This window comes from Quercus robur, chromosome 4, assembly GCF_932294415.1.
Source record: "Quercus robur chromosome 4, dhQueRobu3.1, whole genome shotgun sequence".
NCBI lineage: Eukaryota > Viridiplantae > Streptophyta > Magnoliopsida > Fagales > Fagaceae > Quercus > Quercus robur.
The window spans coordinates 21,611,759-21,631,614 of NC_065537.1; the positions used below are offsets into that span (position 1 = coordinate 21,611,759).

General features: G+C 34.9%; 1 protein-coding gene across 5 annotated transcripts in view; it reads left to right on the forward strand.

The window, feature by feature from the left end:
- Window positions 1-13,443, forward strand: part of LOC126720858 (interactor of constitutive active ROPs 4-like) — a 43,643-nt gene extending 30,200 nt beyond the window's left edge. Inside the window, exons 1-3 of one of the 5 annotated variants that reach the window (XM_050423692.1) lie at window positions 6,133-6,457; window positions 11,238-11,314; window positions 12,070-13,443. In XM_050423692.1, the coding sequence (XP_050279649.1) occupies window positions 11,301-11,314; window positions 12,070-13,210 (1,155 nt within the window). In that variant the 5' untranslated portion in view covers window positions 6,133-6,457; window positions 11,238-11,300 and the 3' untranslated portion in view covers window positions 13,211-13,443. Of the gene's footprint in view, window positions 1-6,132; window positions 6,458-10,649; window positions 10,763-10,822; window positions 10,950-11,034; window positions 11,059-11,237; window positions 11,315-12,069 lie in introns of those variants that run through there. The other 4 variants (XM_050423695.1, XM_050423694.1, XM_050423696.1 and 1 more) reach the window with 4 other exon arrangements.
- Window positions 13,444-19,856: the final 6,413 nt, after the last annotated feature.

Consider the following 19,856-nt stretch of genomic DNA (forward strand, 5'->3'; position numbering starts at 1 on the left):
TGTTGCATCCTGAAGCATCTATAAACTCTCATTAATTTGGATACAGTTTGGTGGAATACTCATCTGATTGATATATGTTTTTATCCACCAGAAGCTGAACATATCAAATCATTGCCATTGTGTTCTACTCCTTAACTCGATATTCTAATCTAGCCTAAAGAAAAATCAGGTTACTACTCTGTTAAATCTGGTTATAAGCTTCTCTGTGAATGGCAAGACGATGTTGTTGATAGGCCTCAAGTCTCTGAATCATAGAGAAATTTTTGGAAGAGAGTGTGGAAATTTAAAGTGACAGGCAAGATTAAGCATTTCATTTGGAAGGCATGCTTGAACTCACTACCAACCAAAGAGAAGTTGCTGAAATGAAAAATACTCCAAGAATCTATGTGTCATCTTTGTGTTAGAGATTCTGAGGATGTTTTTCATGCTCTGTGGGGATGTGATAAATTACAATCGGTTTGGGTTGTGGAGTTTGGCTGGGTGGACAGAACAAGAGCCAGTTTAGGCTCTTTCACGGAGTTGTTGAAGCTGATCCAAAAAAGGCCTTAGGCAGTAGCTTTATTCGCAATAACAGCCTAGTCTGTATGGTATCATCGTAATAAATCTCGTCTCCACGAGACTTCCTTGCTGCTGGATAAAATATCAGTTTTTGCATGAGACTTTATTCGAGATTACAAAAATCTGGTATGTGTTTCTCACGACAACCGACAGACTATCTCAAAGAAGTGTCCTCTTACTTTTGAATTCCTGAAGACAAACTTTGATGGTGCTGTGTTTGGAGAGTCTAACAAGGCCAGAATTAGAGTGGTCATTCGAAACTCCAAAGGCGAAGTCATGGCTGCACTTTCTGAGAAGATCAAGAAGCCGCCCATTGTCAAAATTCTGGAACTGCTTGTTGCTAAGCGAGCTGTGAATTTCACCCTAGAAACAGGTTTCAACAAATATGTCATTAAGGGAGATTCAAAATTTGTTATCAATTCACTTCGACATGGTTGTATGGAAAATTCCAAGGGTGGCCATTTCATTAAAGACATTTAAGCTATTGTAAACTCTTTTCAGAGTATTTCTTTCTCTTATGTTGTTTGGCAAGGCAATGCAGTTGCACGTGCCTTAGCCTAGAGAGCAAAACATTTGTTTCCCTTACTCATCTAGATGGAGTCTGTTCCACAAGATGTTTTGTCTTTTCATACTGTCTGATTTTCCCATTCATGAATAATTAAGCAGCAAGTTTTTCCTTCTCAAAAAAAGAAAAAAAAAAGAAGAAGTTGCAATTGAGACTACTCACAATCACTTATAAATCTGAGATACACTTAGGGTTTGTTTGGTTGGGGACAAATGTGGAAAGAAGAGAAAATAAGGGAGAAAAATGTGTTTGGTTTGGAATGGAGTGAAAATGGTGGGGCTCAAGAGTTTTCTCCCCTAGCCCACTACTTGGGGTGAAATGTTATTCTCCCCAATTTGGGGAGAATATGGGAGGGAATGAGTGAGTTTGAAAGAAAATTGCCCATCTATGTAATGGTGTTTTCACACTGTATTACGTTTGGTTTTTTTTTTTCCCCTTTACCTGAACTTTTTTTTTTCCTTATATACTATTAAATTTTTTTAGTACTAGGGTCATAGCAGTAAATTTATATAATTTACACGTTCTATCTTCTCAACTAAACTAATTTTTTTTTTTATCCATCTACTTTTCCACCACCCCAACCAAACACCATTAGAGAAAACTAAAATATTTTCAATCCCCTCAGTTTTCCGTCCCTTACCCATTTTTTATCCTCCTACTTTTCCATCCACAACCAACGGACCCTTAGAAAATATTTGATAGGAACTTAATAAATGTCTGCACAACATACACTCAAATGATCTGATTTACCATATTACAAAATCCAACTATTTATATCATTAAAATTTAAGAGAGAGGCGATATGAGGGTGTGTTTAACTTTAATTTTGAAATTTGAATGTCTAAAATGATACAAATGACAAGACTAACTTTCTCCCTTATTTTGTTTTTGTTTTTTGTTTTTTTGTTTTTGTTTTTTTTAAATGAAGGAGGGCACTCAAGACCTTATGGATATCATGAGATTTTAGGAACCACACTTGTGAATTGTTAAAGTACTAAATTTGTAATTAAGAAAAGTTTCTTTTTCCACAATGCCTTAAAGATAGTGATTAAATTGCATTTAATACTCAATTAAATAATATATTTTTAAATTTTTAAAAAATAGCCAAAGTAAATACAAATATTCATAAAATTATACACAAACACATTGTATAAGCCAATGAATTATTAACAAATATTTTATTCTTTGAAAAATGTGTATTATAATTCATAATTCAGTATTTATTAATACTTAGAGCATTAGCATCGGCCTTAATGCATTTTTAGCAAAATTAACCCCCCAAAAACTCAACTTTTGTTACTATAGCCAAATGCTTTGTAGTTGAATTGGTACCTCCCCATGCACAAAGTGCTTGGGGGTCTAGGGGAGAAAGGGTTCAAGCTGCGGAGTTAGCAGCATGTTGTAAATATGTCTCAAAAAAAAAAAAAAAAAAAAAAAACTTCAATACTCTATCATTAATTATTGGCAAAAATCCAAAACTAACTCTCTAACTTTCAGCATTTTTCATTTCAGTCCTCTAACTTTCAATTTCTGTCAATGTGGTATTCTGTTAGAGTTCAGTTAGTTGCTGCTGTTAAGGGTGCTAAAACGACGCCGTTTTGGGTTTTTTTTTTTTTTTTAAAATTTCTGATATAAAAGAAAAAAAAATCTGTATAAAAAAAAAAAAAAAATTAACTTCATCACCTCCACCTCTAGACTCTCCCAACTTCCACCCCTCTTTTTCTTCATCTTCTCAAAATCATCCACACACTACTTCAACTTCATCTTCTTAACTCGCTTCCTTGACTTAGCAAGTTTTTTTCCAGCGACTAAGTCAAAAAATTTCTCCGACCCTTTTCCCAGTCCCTATGAGCGTCACAGATCTAAAGCGTCTCATTCCTCTAGTTGGTCTAGCTCCACCATTTGTAAAGCGATAACATCATGTTGGCTACACATGTGTCTTGACACGTTGGCGTGCACGACGTGCAATTGGCCCCACTGAGTGGGCCCGGGCTCGAAATCGCGGCCACTGGAACGCTGTAACTGGATGGCAGAAACAAGTATTTCTAGTCGGACACAATTCAAAAAGGGAGGCGTTTAGCGAGGTAAGGGACGCCAAGGGTGCTGAGTTGGGCCTTGAACGATGTCTCTGAGTTAAGTTGGTGGTACTCGGCTGAGTCGAGCTTCGGGATTAGCGCGACTCGCGAGAGTGCCACTGTGGAGGTGTTGAAATCGCCGATTCCCAGTCAGTCGTTGATTCCGTTGTTCCCCTTAAATGGTTTTTTTTTTTTTTTTTTTAAAGCCAAAATAGCGTCGTTTTAGCACCCTTAACTGCAGCAGCTAATTGAGCTATATAATAGAATACCACATTAACAAAAATTGAAAGTTAAAGGACTGAAATGACAAAATTAAAAGTTAGAGGATTGAAATAAAAAAGGCTGAAAGTTAGAGGGCCAGTTTTGGATTTTTGCCTTAATTATTCTATTAAAATATTATGTTTTTCTCATCATTCTTCCCTAATTCAACAAATCTTCCAACATCAACAAATCCAAACAAAACCTACTACATCATAGTCATGCTTGATGCCTCCAACCCAATCAAACAATTATTGCCATCCCTTAAAACCAAATCAAAAAATCAAATCACAATGTCAACAACCAAATCAAACACAGATCAAACAGATCCAGATCAATGAAAAAAAGAAAAGAAAAGACCCATAACGTGTCAACAGAGAACCAAGACATTGAAGTACCACCACGATGATGACCCACAACAATTGTCATCCACCACTTCATGACGCAACCGCCGTCCTCCACCACCAAATTGATCTAGATTGTGACCCAACTAGCTTAACTATCCCACACCTACTGGCGAATCGACCAACCCACGCATAGATGACCAACAACGATAGCCAAATCAATCAACCCATTATAGTTTTTCTTACTTTCGTTGGAAGAGAGAGAGAGAGAGAGAGAGAGAGAGAGAGAGAGAGAGAGAGAGAGAACAAGTTTGTAGCCATCGATGGGTTGATTAATGGGTTGATTGATTTGGCTCTCTCTCTCTCTCTCTAGCCATCGTTCAAGAACAAGTTTGTCTTTGTGTTTTATGAGGTTGATGTAGACATGGCAAACGGTTAAGTCAGGTTGGGTCAATAGGGTTGCCGGTCAAAACGGACTAGGTTTAAAAATGGGTTAGGCTAATTGGGTTGTGGGTGGGTCAGGCTACCCCATATTTTCACATGAAAAAAAAAAAAAAAACAAATTTAACCAAATTTTTAGGGAGAATGAATCAAATCAATCAAGGAAATGAATCGCACATGTTACTCTTTTTTTTTCCTCTCTCTCTCTCTCTCTCTCTCTCATTAAGTGAGCACCTACTATTATTAGACAATTTGGGTTACTATTATACATGTGAAGTTAAAAAAAAAAACAACAAATCAAAAAACATAAAATATTCCATATCCTTCCAATTCCAATAGTTTTGAACATTAATAAAATTCTTTATAGTCATAATAACAAAATCTTCCATGTTAATAACTTATAATCAGAATGCTTATAACTACAAATTTACAACTTGAGAGAGAGATAGATTCTAAGAGGCACAAAAAGTATATATTTAAGTTTACACACTTCAAATTCTAAGTTCACTGATGATATAGACTTGGACTTTTTCTTTTACTTAGTTTAGTTTTGTGCTAGTTAGACTTTTTTTCTTAATTTTTTTTAATTTTATTTTTTTATTATTTTTTTTATACAAGATAGAAATTCTACTCTAACTTAATCTAAGTGTATATATGTGTGGAGCTCATTCCTAGAGACTTGAACTTTGACCCTTACCCTCTCACACCCCACAGACACTTATATTTATAAAGTGACCACCGCACCAAAGGTGTGTAACTTAGAGCGCGTTTGGATTCGGCTGAAAAAAACTGCGTTTGCGTTTTGTCTGTTTTTTTTTTTTTCACGCGTTTTGGAGCGTTTTGGGTGTTGCGGCTACTGTTCATGCACTGTTCAATGAACAGTAGCCGCAAACTTTGACTTTTCAAATTTTTTTGGACCAATCACAGCACATCATGTACTGTTCACGGACCCACGAATTTCACTTTTCAGCAACTTTTTCATTAAAAATGGGTCCCACGATACTATTCACACATTTAAAAATTATTTCGCTACAGTGTTTTTCAGTTTTCAGTTTCAGTTTTCAGCTGTATCCAAACGGACCCTTAGTCTTAGTATTTAACTCTACTACTTTCTTTTTCGAGTAAAATTTAACTCTACTACTTAGTATTTAACTTAGTGTTAGACATTTAGTGATGTAGATATGTACTTGTAAATGCTTTTGCCTTTTGTATTTTTTTTCCCTTTAATTAACTTTTTTTTTTTTTTAATGAAGGGGCATGACCATGGCCAATGGTGGCTACTAAATGGCTAGATAATGTCAGTGCATTATTTTTATGCATTTATGTCTATGCACTTAGTACTTTGACATGTAGTCTAAATACTTTTAGAAAAAAAATTTGTTAAAAAAAAGAGGTTGGGTCATAAGTTAGTTGAGTCAGCTTAAGTTGGCAAAAAAAAAAATTGACAAGCCACGGGTTGGCTTGTTTTTTATTCGTGCCAAAAAATTCAATTTCTGGCCGAATCAAAACGAGCGGATTCGAGCCAAGTCAATAAATTTTGGCCTATTTTTATCATGTTTAGGCGGATGCACCGGTATTTTGTGTGAAAATTGGTCAGTTAAGACGCTCATTAACAGTAATCATTAAAATATAAAAACATAAAAAATTTAATGCACGTACTGTTGTCTGATACTAGAAAACAAGTGGAAGCGTTTGGAACATAGAAAAAAAATAAAAATGTTTGAACTTTGAAAAGGGACAAAAAGACAAGAGTTAAAAAGCAAGATACAGGTTGGATTCCCCAAGATTTATATTACACTACACATTTATTAGTCCGATTCATTAATTTTACACTTCTGTCCTCGTCCTCTTGTTGTTTCTTAACTCCACTATCACAGTAACCAGCTTTATTTCAAACTTCAAACCTCTCTCTCTCTCTCTCTCTTTCTCTCTCTAGCTTCTCTTATTTCTAAGACTTTCTCTATCTTTCTCTTTCTAGCTTAATAGCTTTGCTGGTGGATTATTTTACCGCCCAGTCCTTGTCCTTCAAAAAGTGGCAAAAGCTGCCCCCATTGATAAACCCCACCCACACTCTTCTTCTACCTATAACATTTCTCATTCTTCTCTCTTTTTCTCCAAACTGGGTTTCTCATGGAGTTCTTCAATTGATGCCACTCAGATCCCACAAGAAAATTACCTAACTGAATGATACATTGTTCTTGTACAAAGATATCAAGGTCAGATTCACTTTCTTTTAGCTCATACTTGCCATGAATATCTCCCATTGTTTTGTTTTAGGCTCGGCACAAACTTTGTTTACCAATTATTTATTTCTTTTTGGTATTTTTTTTTGTTCATCTTTGATCTGCTTAAAATGATTAGTACGTAGTTAAAAGGTGGAATCTAATGATTAGTACCCACCATTCCCCCCCTTAATACTATGTTAGATTCTGAATAGTCCAAAGTTTTTTTTTTTGACTTTTGTTTACTTTCCTGAGCTACCAAAGGCATATTAGTAGGATCACATACAGACACATTCACACACGTACTGATGAGCAAAGAAACAAAAGAACAACAAAAAGATGTTAATTTGGTCAAACAATGCAGTTTTATATTTTTAATTCCTCAGATCTCGCGGCGGACCATCTTGGCGTCTTGATCTGTTCGTTTGATTTTTTTTTTATTGGTCCTATATATGACCCGAGAATATAATTGTACTAAATCTATACTCAATGTTGCTAAATCAAATATATAAATATAAACTTCGATGTTCACTTCTGTCGTCAATGTTATGGATAAATTAATTTCATGCTTAATATCACAATTTGATGATTTGTGCGGCTGAAAGTAATCGACCAAAAATGGTGAATTTATGATTTCATGTAATCAAGAATTGGTAAAAAGTATTCACGGCTTACAGTTTTACGTGTCAGCATGTTGTAAAATTAGACTATGGTATATTTGGATGGAAGGAAAGAACGTGGAGTAAAGTACATTTGATAAAAAATTAACTTATTTTAAGCCAGTTCTATTTTACTCTTCTCTCTTTCTCCTCCGGCCAAAAAAACGATTTTTCATCTATACTTTATTGTATCACAAACAATATATAGTATAAGAAAAAAAATTGTGACGCTGGTGGTGGCGCGTGAACTGGGCTTTTACTCTACTTATTAGTATTACGAGAGACTGAGACATGAGCATGAGTGTTTTCACCATTTCAAAAAAAGGGCACGAGTTTTTTCAACCTCAACCACTACATATAAACTTGCTTTGTCTTGAAAAGCTGGAGAAGATTCTGAAATGACAGTGGTGCCCTTGTCAAAATTTAAATTGCTATAAACAATATAGCGTGAAGATATTTTTGTGGAAGGGTAAAAAAGATAGAGGGGACTTATGGACTTACAAGGGGGATTAAATAAAAGAGACCCACATTCTGAGAATGCTTTTACACTGTCCCAGAAGCGCACACCACCTAAGAAGATTAGAAAATATAAGGGCCTAGTGTTTTGCAAAAATAAAAATAAAAAAAATACTAAGAGAAAACCTACCTTGAATCGAGCATTCAAATTTCAAATTACACAGTTTTGATTTTACTATTTTTTTTTTGATAAGATGATTTTAGTATTATTATTCTATTGCCAAGAAAGGACAAGCCTAGTGCCCATATTTGACTACTGTTTGAAGAGACGTGAGTATTATAAGCTTAGATATTAATTTATTATTGATCATTTTCATGATCCAATTAAGACTTAGGTTCAATGGACCTCCATATGATACGATCTTAACATGTGATTATTTGTGATTATTTTTGAACACGTGTTATTTTAAAGCTAGACCCTTGTCAATTATTGGGCTAAAATGGACAAAAAAAAAAAAAAAAAATCTATTGAATTGCTTTTGTTTGCAACGCCGCAGAGTTCTGGTCATTTGGATTAATATTATTAATTTCATCTGTTATAACTATCAAAGTTTGTTTGAGGAAAAAAAAAAAATCTAATATAAAATCTTATAGCCTTTTTCTTTTCTCAAAAAAGAAAAAGAAAAGAAGCTATAAGATAAAAAAAAAAATTAGATTAAATTGTACCTTCTTTGTATCCAAATCAAGTTCAGTGCTCTTACATAAATGAGCCTTTCAAAAGTAGTAGAAAACACTTTTTTGATCCAGCGAATTGTGTTTATGTCAACTGATTTTTCCAGTATACATGGTTTCAAGTTTTTTTCAATTGCATTCACTTTCTTGCTCAAATAAATAGGATTTTTCTTTCTTCTTCTTTTTATTTATTTATATTTTAATGGGTTGCCCCATAAGTTTGAAAATTTTGTAAGCCCAGCTCAGATATAGCATTATTGAGAGGGAAGAACGCGGAAGTTGAGCTTGACATTGACATTTTTATAAAAAATTATTTATTTATTTATTTATTTTATATAAGATAGAAATTATACTTTAGTCTAATTTAAGTGTATATGTGTGTAAAACTCATTCTTGGAGGCTTGGATTTAGCCCTTACCTCTCGCACTCCACACCTTAGAAGCACTTATATTTGTGGAATGATCCTCACACCAAGAGTCTGCGGTGATAGGTTGACTTTGACACTTGCCTTGTCTGTTAATGGTGCTACATTAATTGTGTTTTACTTTAATAAATTGACTTAAGAAGTTGGTTTTAGGAGGGATATGGTTTAATGAATCTGATTCGAATTTTTTGAAAGAGATCAGGGTCAAGGAGAGGGGTTTGCAGGGGTGTCTTACCTCTCATTTTTAATTCCCCAAATTAGGAAAATTTGGAGGTGGAGTGGATTAAAAAGAAGGCAAGAATATTATTTGTCTCTACATTTTGGTGTAATTTTTAATTTGGTCCCTAGTCCCTACATTTTGGTTGTAATTAATTTGGTTCTTGTTTTTGTTAATTTGCAAATTGACTGTTATCAAAATATAGGGAGACCAAATTGATAATGACTTTAAAATGTAAGGACTAAAATAATATTTTTGTCTGAAAAATTGAAATGTCAATTCTACCCTTACAATATCATTTTTTTTTAATAGGAAAAGATGTCAATTTATATTTATTTCTTTAAAATTAATAAAAGAAGCCATAATTGTCAATTTATATAAAATTATCCTCTCTCCTTTCTCTACTTAATTTTTAAAACATTTAAACAAATAGAAGGGATATCTAATCCCCTTTCCTCTACAAATTTTTTAAAATTTCCAAACAAGGTGAATGGATAACTATTACCATGATTTTCCAAAAAAAAAAAAAAAAAAAAACTATACCCCTTCCCCTCTTAAACTTTTCTTCTCTCCTTTTCCTTCAAACTTCCAAACATAGTGTTAAGGGGCAATTATATTTTACTATCTTAAACTATAATCTTAATTATATTTTGTAACCTAAACTTTTTGAATGCATAATTTGTACCTTAAATTATGACCTTTATTACACTTTGCATTATGATGTCAAGTTTGCTATTAATTTGGACGGAAATGTATGACATCATGTGAAAAGACCTAATTGCCCTTCTTTTTTTTTTTTTTTTTTTTTGCTAAATGGAAAATGGGTAAAAGGGGGCGACTTGAGTTAACGTTTTCAATCTGGGCGTGATTATAGTGACACTCTACTTGCTGGACTCGGGTCTATGGGAACAGGGGATCCGAATGAGCCATAGTTGTCCACCTAGCCCCATCGAAGATGCTAGTGAGCATGAGCCGAGAGCATGAAGTTATTTTCTAGGCGCTTCCCATTGCAAAGATTCAAACTTAAGACCTCTACCTTCCAAACCCTTAGGAGTGAGCCCATGACTACTAAACCAACCACCCTCGGTGGTCCATCTTCTCAATTCCTTAAAAACAAAAGAGAAATTACATTTGATCATCTTAAACTATATTCTTGATTACATTTTGCACCTTAAACTTTGGATTTTCATTCAAGTTAAAAGTAAATTTGACATTGGGGTGCAAAGTGTAATATGAGGTATAGTTTAAAGTGGTAAAGTGTAATTTGGTAATTTATAGGCAATTTTAACTCCTACATAAAATACTGATTCCACCACTTTCTGATTGCCTGTTTAAATTTGTCTCTACGTTCAAGTAAATTGAACTTGTAATTGGGCTACCCACGGTTGGTGGGTGGGAGGATTGTCTATACATTAGTTGGACTATATGGTAGTAATAGTATTTTTTTCTTTCTCGGAACTTTCATTTTAATGTCTTATGCATTATTTACACCTCTTGAATCTGCTGTCAATTTTTCTCCCCATGTACTTTTTAACCAAGGCCAAAGGCATAGTATTACTATTACCTGAAACTTTTGAACAAGTTGATGCTATAGAGGGTCCATAAGTAACAGTGTCTCAATAATGTTGGTTAAAAATGGCCATGTAGGTTGGTAGTGGGTCGGGCAAGGACATCTGAAAGACAATAGTGTCACCTAACAAAAGTAGGTTGCATAAATTCATGGGTTTAACTCCAATTCAAGTACAGTAAACAACATTGGAGTAATAGTTTGGGGAATGTTGGGAGCAAAATTGAAATTTTCATTTAAATAGGTGGGTAGTGGTGGATCATTTATGATATGCCTTATGTTGTAGAACATTGTGAAACTATTTATGAATTTTGTAAAGTGGCGATAAAAACTTCGAAGTTTGGTGCATAAGGAGGCCTAGTACGTTAAGCATTTATTTATTTATTCCGATTAGCAAGTTACACATGCTTCTGATTTTGGGCCAAGTGAAGGTGACAAGGCTCAAGGCCATACTTGCCACCCTTTTTCTTTCATTTGTTGAATATGTGGAGTTTTGAGCCTTCTGGTTAGAAAAGTAGTGTCTAAATGTACTTTGGTTTGGTTAGTGTTTTGGAAATACTGGTTTTTCTTGCTTTTGAGAAGAGTGGCAACTAACTATCATACTTTATAAACTTTAATACATTCTATGGATTTTCTTTGTGAGAGAACATGTTTGAAGATTACAATAAATTTTTTACTTGGATTTTCTTTCATTTTGCTAACTCCTTATTTTTTTGCAGATCAGAAGCTTCAAACAAGGACTTGCTTTTCTCTCTTCTTCACTCAATAGTCTTTGAGCAAAAATGCCAAGATCAAGGTTAGAGAACTTAGTCCTCCATAAATATGACGCATGCTTCAAAACCAGTTGTCATAATGAGTAGATTCTGTTCCAACTTCCAAATCCGACATGTATGTTGTTTGTACATATAACCTCTAACTACAAGCCAATTGAAACTGACATAAAAATATTTTGATATCGTAAATAATTTTATTGGCAAGACTAAAATGTCTTGATGATTTATTGTATAATTGCTTCTGGAGGATGCCCATGTTGAATTCCACAATGGTTGCGGTGCAATTAAAATTAGCCTTTGATTGAGCTCTACAATGTCATTCTATCAATGTTCTGGTTTATAAAAATCTCTCCCAAAAAATTGAATGCTGATCTCTTGGATTTGCAAACTCTTCTAGCAGTCTTTAAGGAAGAATGGATTCTGTGAGTGGGTTTGTGTATTTGGCTGGAAATCTTTATGTACAAGTGCACAATTCAACATAGTTCATATCTTGTATGGAATCCCCGGTCAATATGAATTACGAGGACCACTATAAGCTTCTGATTTCATTAAAAAAAACACATGATTTCTTGTACCTAGAACAATGGAGTGGAATTGGCTATGTTAATTTTTGTTGCAGTAAAATATGCAATAATAATTATTAAATTAAATGCATATAATTTCCTTGCTTTATAAATTTTTTCTTGTTAGTATATTTAGGGAGTCATGATTTCCTTTCAACGTAATTGAATTTTCTTATTTTCATTCTTTTTATTTTTTCAAATTTAATCATAAATAGGGGGACAGATATACCTCAAAGGCAGTCTCCTCGAGGCCCAAATCCACTCAGGACATCAAGTTCAGATTCAGATTCACTGCATCATCGACCAATTACTGACCGGAGTCCTAAACTAGGGGATCGTAGGTCCCCAAGAGGTGCCCAATCTGATCCTGTAAGCCAGAAGAAACTTGGTACCCGCATTGCAGATTTAGAATCTCAACTTGGGCAAGCACAAGAAGAGCTAAGGATTTTGAAAGACCAATTAGCTTCAGCTGAGGCTGCAAAGAAAGAAGCACAGGAAGAATTAGAGAAGAAATCTTTGAAGCCGGTTGTTCCAGAACCAGTGGAAATCCAAGGAAAGGATCCTCCAACAGAAATTCAAGAATGTAACAAAAGTGGCAGCAGCCCTCTGGATGAAGGTCTGGATGAGAACCTGCAGGGAACTGATGTTTTTGAAGTTCCAGTGGAGAAAGTTACAGTTGATGAGCCCAAGATTGAACACAGTCAGCTGACTGATCAAGTTGAAAAGGAAACCAAAACAATTGACTTATCAACTGAAGCTCCACCAGCAAATCCTGAGGTGGAGAAACAATCCTGCCATGACTTGGCTCTGAAGGACGATGAGATAAATATGCTAAAAGCCAAGTTAGAAGAGAAGGAAAAGGAACTGGAGGTCTTCACACAAGAAAATGAGAAGCTGAGAAATGAGCTGACTGAAGCTGCTTTAAAAGTATCATCAACTCAAACCAAAGAAGAAGAAACAGCCTTGAGGTTGAGCCAACTGGGAGAAGAGCTGAAAACAAGTAAAGCAACTGCAGCTCTGCAGAATGAGAAGCTGAAAGCTGTGGAAGAAGCAAAGGAGGCATTGGAGGCAGAGATGAAGAAGCTGAGAGTACAGACAGAGCAGTGGAGAAAAGCTGCAGATGCTGCAGCAGCAGTGCTTGCTGGGGGTGTGGAGATGAATGGAAGGATCTCTGAGAGGTGTGTATCCATGGATAAGCATTTTGGCGGCGTGTTTGAGCCACCAACTGGTGGATACACTAGCTTTGTGGGATCACCTGGGATGGGTGATGATTTAGATGGTTTCGGAAGTGGAAAGCGGAAAGGTTCTGGGATTAGAATGTTTGGAGACTTGTGGAAAAAGAAAGGCCAGAAATGAGACCCTTTCTGCCTAAAGTGACATTGGAACATGGAACCTGCTTCACTCTTATTATGTATGTATGTATGATGGAGCGAAATGGTTGCTTACCGTTTCGCAGTTGAAATGTTTTTTTATTCCATAATTTTCTCCACCTTGTTCCTAGTTTGGTGCTTGTATATTCAAACATTTAACGGATGTATGCTGAACATCATATTATGGACTAGGTTTTGGGAATCCCTTTCTTTCTATCACATCTGGTCTATTTTGTTGTAGCCTAATAACATGAGAAATTACCACTTAAAACCTAGCTACTAGGAAACAATAAATTTAATCATTGTTTAAACAATTTAAAATTTTGAAATTCCAAATGTGTGCAAAATGATTACACATCAGTAACTCATTTCTCTGTACATCCAGTCGGTTTGATAATTATTCCAATAATATGAATATTTGATGAATTCCCAATGTGTTCAAAATGATTATAAATCACATACTGAGAATGGCAGATGCAAATCTGGCATAGAGAAGCCAGCAAGTAAGGTATGGTTATAAAACAAAGCCAACCAAGAAGACAGTGGGAAGGCTGGCAATTTATTTTCAAGCACATAAGAAAAGATTTGTTTGTCGAATTATGTGCTTTGAAACGCCAATATCACCATTTGAAACAAAAGAAGAGTAAAATGATAGGTTACGGATAAGCAATCCCACCCAAAAGTAGCATGAAAAACCATTGTTTTAAAAATCAGACCGGACCGGCCGTTTTAATCGGGAACTAGACACAGAATCAGTCCGATAAAAACCAAAAAACTTGTCAAAAACCAGAAAAAAAAAAAGAACCGATTTCTTTTTCAGTTCTTTGACTGTTCCATTTTTTAAAACCATAAGAAGAACTATTAGATGATTGGGAAAAGACTATCATTTTTAGTCCAATTTGAGACATGACATTTATTTGATACAGTGGGTTAGTAGAGGCTTAATGTTAATGTATAACTCTAGATCTCAAAGCATCCTATCCCTGCTATGCTTTTTATACTCATGCATGGATTAATTCGTTTCTAATTTAATATAACTAGGAAGTTAGCATCTTAACACATCTACCCACAAGAGAAAATATAAAAGGATTGCACAAAACTTAATTAAAAGCACATAAATTAAAGGATAAACCATGCATTTATTTGCTATGTACAATTAATCTAAAGGATGGTAATTCTATCTTCATACGATAATCTCTCTGATCTTGATAATTACGACCAAAATCCCTTATGGGACTACGGCGATCTCCGAGGACCTCTTCTACATACTCTTCATCCTCACCATTGGAATTGTCATAGGCTGGCTTCCTATTTTGATTTTTTGGACCGCCATGGGGAGGGCCATGCACTTGGTTATCACATTACTCTTCATCATTATGATTAGGGTTTCGAGCAAGAAGGCCAGCAATTTCTTAGTGAATTTTGCACAGTTCTTGTTGATTCTCTTCAAGAAAATGTTGGCTCTTATCACGTAATTGTTGAATTTCCTTGTGAAATTCGTGGAACTCAGCCCTAGTGAGGGATAGGTCATCAACTTCGTCATCGTCGTTGCGGTGGTTACTGTCTCACTGGTGACTAGGGTAAGGCAAGGCTCTAATACCAACTAATATCGTGGAAGCCTAAAGAAAGCACACATGATGCTTTATTTGATAAAATAGAAACTAAACTTCTAGTTCCTGGTAGTAAAGCTCGAATCCATGAGGGGTCCTTTGAATCCACAATGTGATAAATCTAGAATCCACTTGAGAAAACAATAGACAAAAGTTCGAATTTTACTAATAATAATCTCCTTTGCCTCTGGTTGTTACGAAACATATAAATACTAAAAAGATAAAACCCTAAGACGATTAAGAAACCGTTCAAAACCATAATTTGCACTAATCATGAGATTATGTAGTAAAATATCAAATTTTACCAAAAAATGGAAGAATTGAGTTAAATGCAAAATCATAAAATACACACTTTAAGGGTCTCCCAAAAACAAACGGAGCCTTATTCTAACTTTTAAGCAAAAAGTTATTAAAGAAACCAAAATGACTAAAAACAGCAAAACCATTGTTTTCAGAGCCTAAACGAAGGAATTCGCCAAAATTAAGGCACACCACTTGGCAAAGCCATGATATTTGATCAGAAGATCGTTTTCCTTCAGTCAGCCAAATTTTATGTACTTCCTACACTGTCGCCACGATGATTTCTACTAGTGCCTTTTTGCCTTGTGTCGCGATTTCGGGCACCCTTGCTGTTCCAAGAAGGCCATGGTTTTTTGTTTTATATCAGTTCCCCCCACTTGGAAAGAACTTAACCCTGAGTTCCCACTACCTGGCGCATTAATTAGGAGGATGATACTCAAGTAAGTTAGCAACATTAAAGGTAGAAGAAATATTCATGTTCGGTGGATGATGTACCATGTAAGCATTGTTGTTGATCTTTTTAGTAATCTGAAACGGCCTATATTTCCCATCCTTCAATTTGTTGTAGGTACTAATAGGAAACCTCTCATTTCGATGGTAGACCAATACTAAATCCCCAACACTCAGGATCTTTTCACGTCACTTCTTATCAGTAGCTTCCTTGCATTTGGCATTCGAAGCTTCAAGTTTCTACCTCACCTTCTTTTAAATGGCTTGAGTATAGTCAACCATATTCTCTGCATCTTGACTCACTCCTGGAAGCTCAAATACAGGGACCAAGTTCCAAAATGTGTTTTGGGGGCACACAATAGACAATGACAAAGGGGGATTTACTAGTGCTTCTGCTAACTATACTATCGTAGGCAAACTTTACTTGTGACAAGGCAAGATCCCATTGCTTGAGTTTCTCCCCTGAAATATATACCGGATAAGAATTCCCAAAGTGCGGTTAACCACTTATGTTTGGCCATCTGTCTAAGGATAATTGGTGCTGCTATAATTCAAGGAAGTGTCGAAATACTTCCACAAGGTCCTCCAGAAGTGATTGAGGAACTTGGCATCTCAATTAGAGGTGATGGACTTTGGCACTCCATGCAAACGCACAACTTTTTCAAAGTACACATTAGCTACTCGAGTAGTATCTTAGGTTTTCCTGCATGCTATGAAGTGGGATATCTTCGAATACCTATCAACCACAACAAAAATAAAATCAATACCTCGTTGGGTTCAAGAGAAACCCATTATGAAATCTATAGATAGGTCCTCCTATGGTGCTTGTGGAACCAGTAATAGCATTTAAAAACCAGTGTTCTAAGATTGGCCTTTCTTCCACAAGTGCTATCATCTTGTCCCTACCTATATGTCCACTTGAACTTCCACCCTGTAGCTCCCTAATAATCTGCTCTCTTAATGAACTTTTGGGATTACCTCGAAAGAGAGAACCATCCTAGATGTACATGCTATCCACATTAGTAAGAGTTTGTTGGCACTTACCCCAAATATTTCCAAATTCCTCATCTTTTTCATACAATTACTTGAGGTAGTCAAACCCTACAACTTCCACACATAGTTTGACTAGCAGATATGTTCATCTCTTGAGCGTGTCTGCCTCTTTATTAGTGACACCAGACTTGTGAATCACAAAGAGATCCCAATTCTTATTAATGGTCACAATGCTTAAGAGTTCATAATACAACAAAGAACTCTATATTATACATTGACCATTTTCTCTGAGCCTCACAAACTTTCTTAGTAAAAAATTCTACTAGTTTTTTTGTCTTGTGAAAGAACAGCTTATATCCCAATCACAGAGGCTTCACATTTAACCTGAGATACATTCTCAAAGTTGGGCAAGGCCAAAACTGAAGTAGTGCTCAACTTCTCATTGATCAAAGCAAAACTTGGCTATGCCTCTTTTCCCATGAGAAACTTTCCTTCTTTAGACATTTAGTAATGGGAGCCATTATGCTACTAAAATCTCGGATAAACTTCATGTAGAAGGTTGCTAGGCCATGAAAGCTTCGTACACCACTCACTGTCTTTGGAGTTGGCCACTCCCTGACTAAACGAACCTTGTCTTTATCAACATGAATCCCATCAACACTAATCACATACCCTAAGGACAACAACTTAGTAGTCAAGAAGTTGCACTTCTTCAAGTTGATGTACAACTTATTGGCCTACAACACCTTCAGTATTGCATGCAAATAATTATAGTAGGCTGGTTACGTCTTATTGTAAATCATGATACCATCAAAATAACTACCACAAACTTCAAAATAAATGGTTTTAATACTTGATTCATAAGACTCATAAAAGTGCTGGGAGCATTGGACAATCCAAAAGGCATTACCATCTATTTATACAACCCTTCATTTGTCTTGAAGGTTGTCTTTCACTCATCCCCAAAATCTACTATTTAATTTTATTAATAAGAATTTCTCAAAAAAAATTTATAGACTTATGGCCCGATTAAGGGCTCCATAAAACTTAATAGATAAGAAAATATATTCTAAAATAAGTCTTAATTCATACCTAACCATAATATGAACCAAATTTGACCTCAAAAGCATTAAAAGCACCCAAAAAACATGGAAATAAATAACCTAAACCTTAAATAATAAAAATTACATAAAAATACCAAAATTATATAATTACAAAATTTAAATAGTAGATTTTGTCCTACATTAGACCCTTCCACTTGAAACAAACTTGTCTTCGAGTTGATAGTCAAGATTTGAAATCTTCTGCTCCAAATAAACAAATACTTTGAATGCTGTAGTAGCTTGTTCAAGTTTTGAAATACACCATAAAAGTTTTTCTCATTGGCCTTCATTTTAATTGCAACATCAATCAACAAAGAGTTGATAAGAAAATTAAAATTTTCTACTCCAAGAAAATCAACATATTGTGTAGTCATCTTCAACAAATCAACCAAAACTTGGGGATTGTGAGTTGTGGACTCATCCTCATATTTGACTTCAATTGAATCTTCCATGATATTCTCAATAATTACCATCTCTTGATTTTTGTAATTATCCAAAATCAATTCAACCTTCTTTTCTTTGACCTCTTCATCAAATTTTTTACAAGTGGTATCTTCAACCTTCAATTCAACAACTTGTTGCAAATCTTGATCTTTTTTAACCACTTCAAAATTTTCTTTAGAAACTGGCTGCATCTTGTCAACTCTCAAACTTGTCTTTTCTTAACATATGGACTTGGCTGTGATAATTTTGGTTTTGTGGTTGACCTTCATGTTTTGAACATATTGTTTTTCATATGAATTTATAGATTTATAATAAACACTTGTGTAATCTAGTATATCATAATAGTCATTAGGAAACCATAAATCAATTAATACCCTTTTCATTCTTTGCCAAGATCAAACTGGATGTTTATCTTGACGCTTTCTGCTGATTTGAATGTCTTCCCACCATTCCTCTACTTCATCGCCCAATATATTAGATGCAGGTTGTAGATTTTCTTCATCACAAATCTTCCAAAAATTAAAATACTCTTCCAAATCAAGAAGCTAGTCAATAAAATCCAACTTACACATATCTCCATCAAGGAATGTATTTTTCTTGTAGTTAGAAGCGTGTTTTTGAATATGTTGATCATTATTGTTGTGATATGATTTCCTAGCAAGATGAGTAGCAACTCTTGCCGATTTTCATGCATATTTTGCTGTCTCTCTTCACGAAATTGGTGGAACTCAGCCGTAGTGAGAGCTACATCTTCAACTTCGTTGTTGTTGTTGTAGTGGTTACTGTCATGCCGATTAGCCATTAGACCAGGGTAAGTCAAGGCTTTGATAACAACTGATGTCACAGAATCTTGAAGAAAGCACACACAATGCTTTCTTTGATGGATTAGAAACTAAACTGTTAGTTTCTGGTAGTAAACCTTGAATCCACAAGGGATTTCTTGAATCCATAAGGTGATGGGTCTAGAATTCACTAGAGAAAAGTTTGAGAAAAACTCTAAATTTTATTAATAATAATCTCTCAAAAAAACATTTACATACTTAGGGACCTATTTAAGGGGCTTTGTAAAACTTGATAGACAAGAAAATATATTCTAAAATAAGTCTTAATTAATACCTAACCATAACAAGAACCAAATTTGACCTAAAAAGCATTAAAGGCACCTAAAAACAAGGAAATAAATAATCTAAACCTAAAATAACAAAAATTACATAAAAATACCAAAATTATATAATTACAAAAATTGAATAGTAGATTCTGTCCTATATCAAATTTGAATCTGAAGATACCAACTCTTGAGATCCAGCTTAGTGTAGCATTTGGGCATACTCAACATATCAAACATATCATCTAATCAGGAAATAGGGAATCCATACCTAATTGTAATCTTGTTGATGGGTTGACTTATCCATACACATGTGCCAATTCCTATAATTCTTTGGGTTTAGTAATGCTGGTATTGCACATGGACTCATACTTTCCCTAACTTGTCCTTTACTTAGAAGCTTATCTACCTATCCCTGCAGAATCTGACCCTCTTGAGGATTCATTCGGTAGTGTGGCAGATTAGCTCCATGAACTAGATCAATGTAGTTTTGGATGTCACGTATTGGTAGTAAACCTGCAAGCAGGCAATTTATCTGGAAAAAGCTCTTCAAATTCATTGATCAATGGTTGAATTACAAGTATCTCAGCAACTTTCTTTGGTTCTCCATCTGTCACCACTATGACC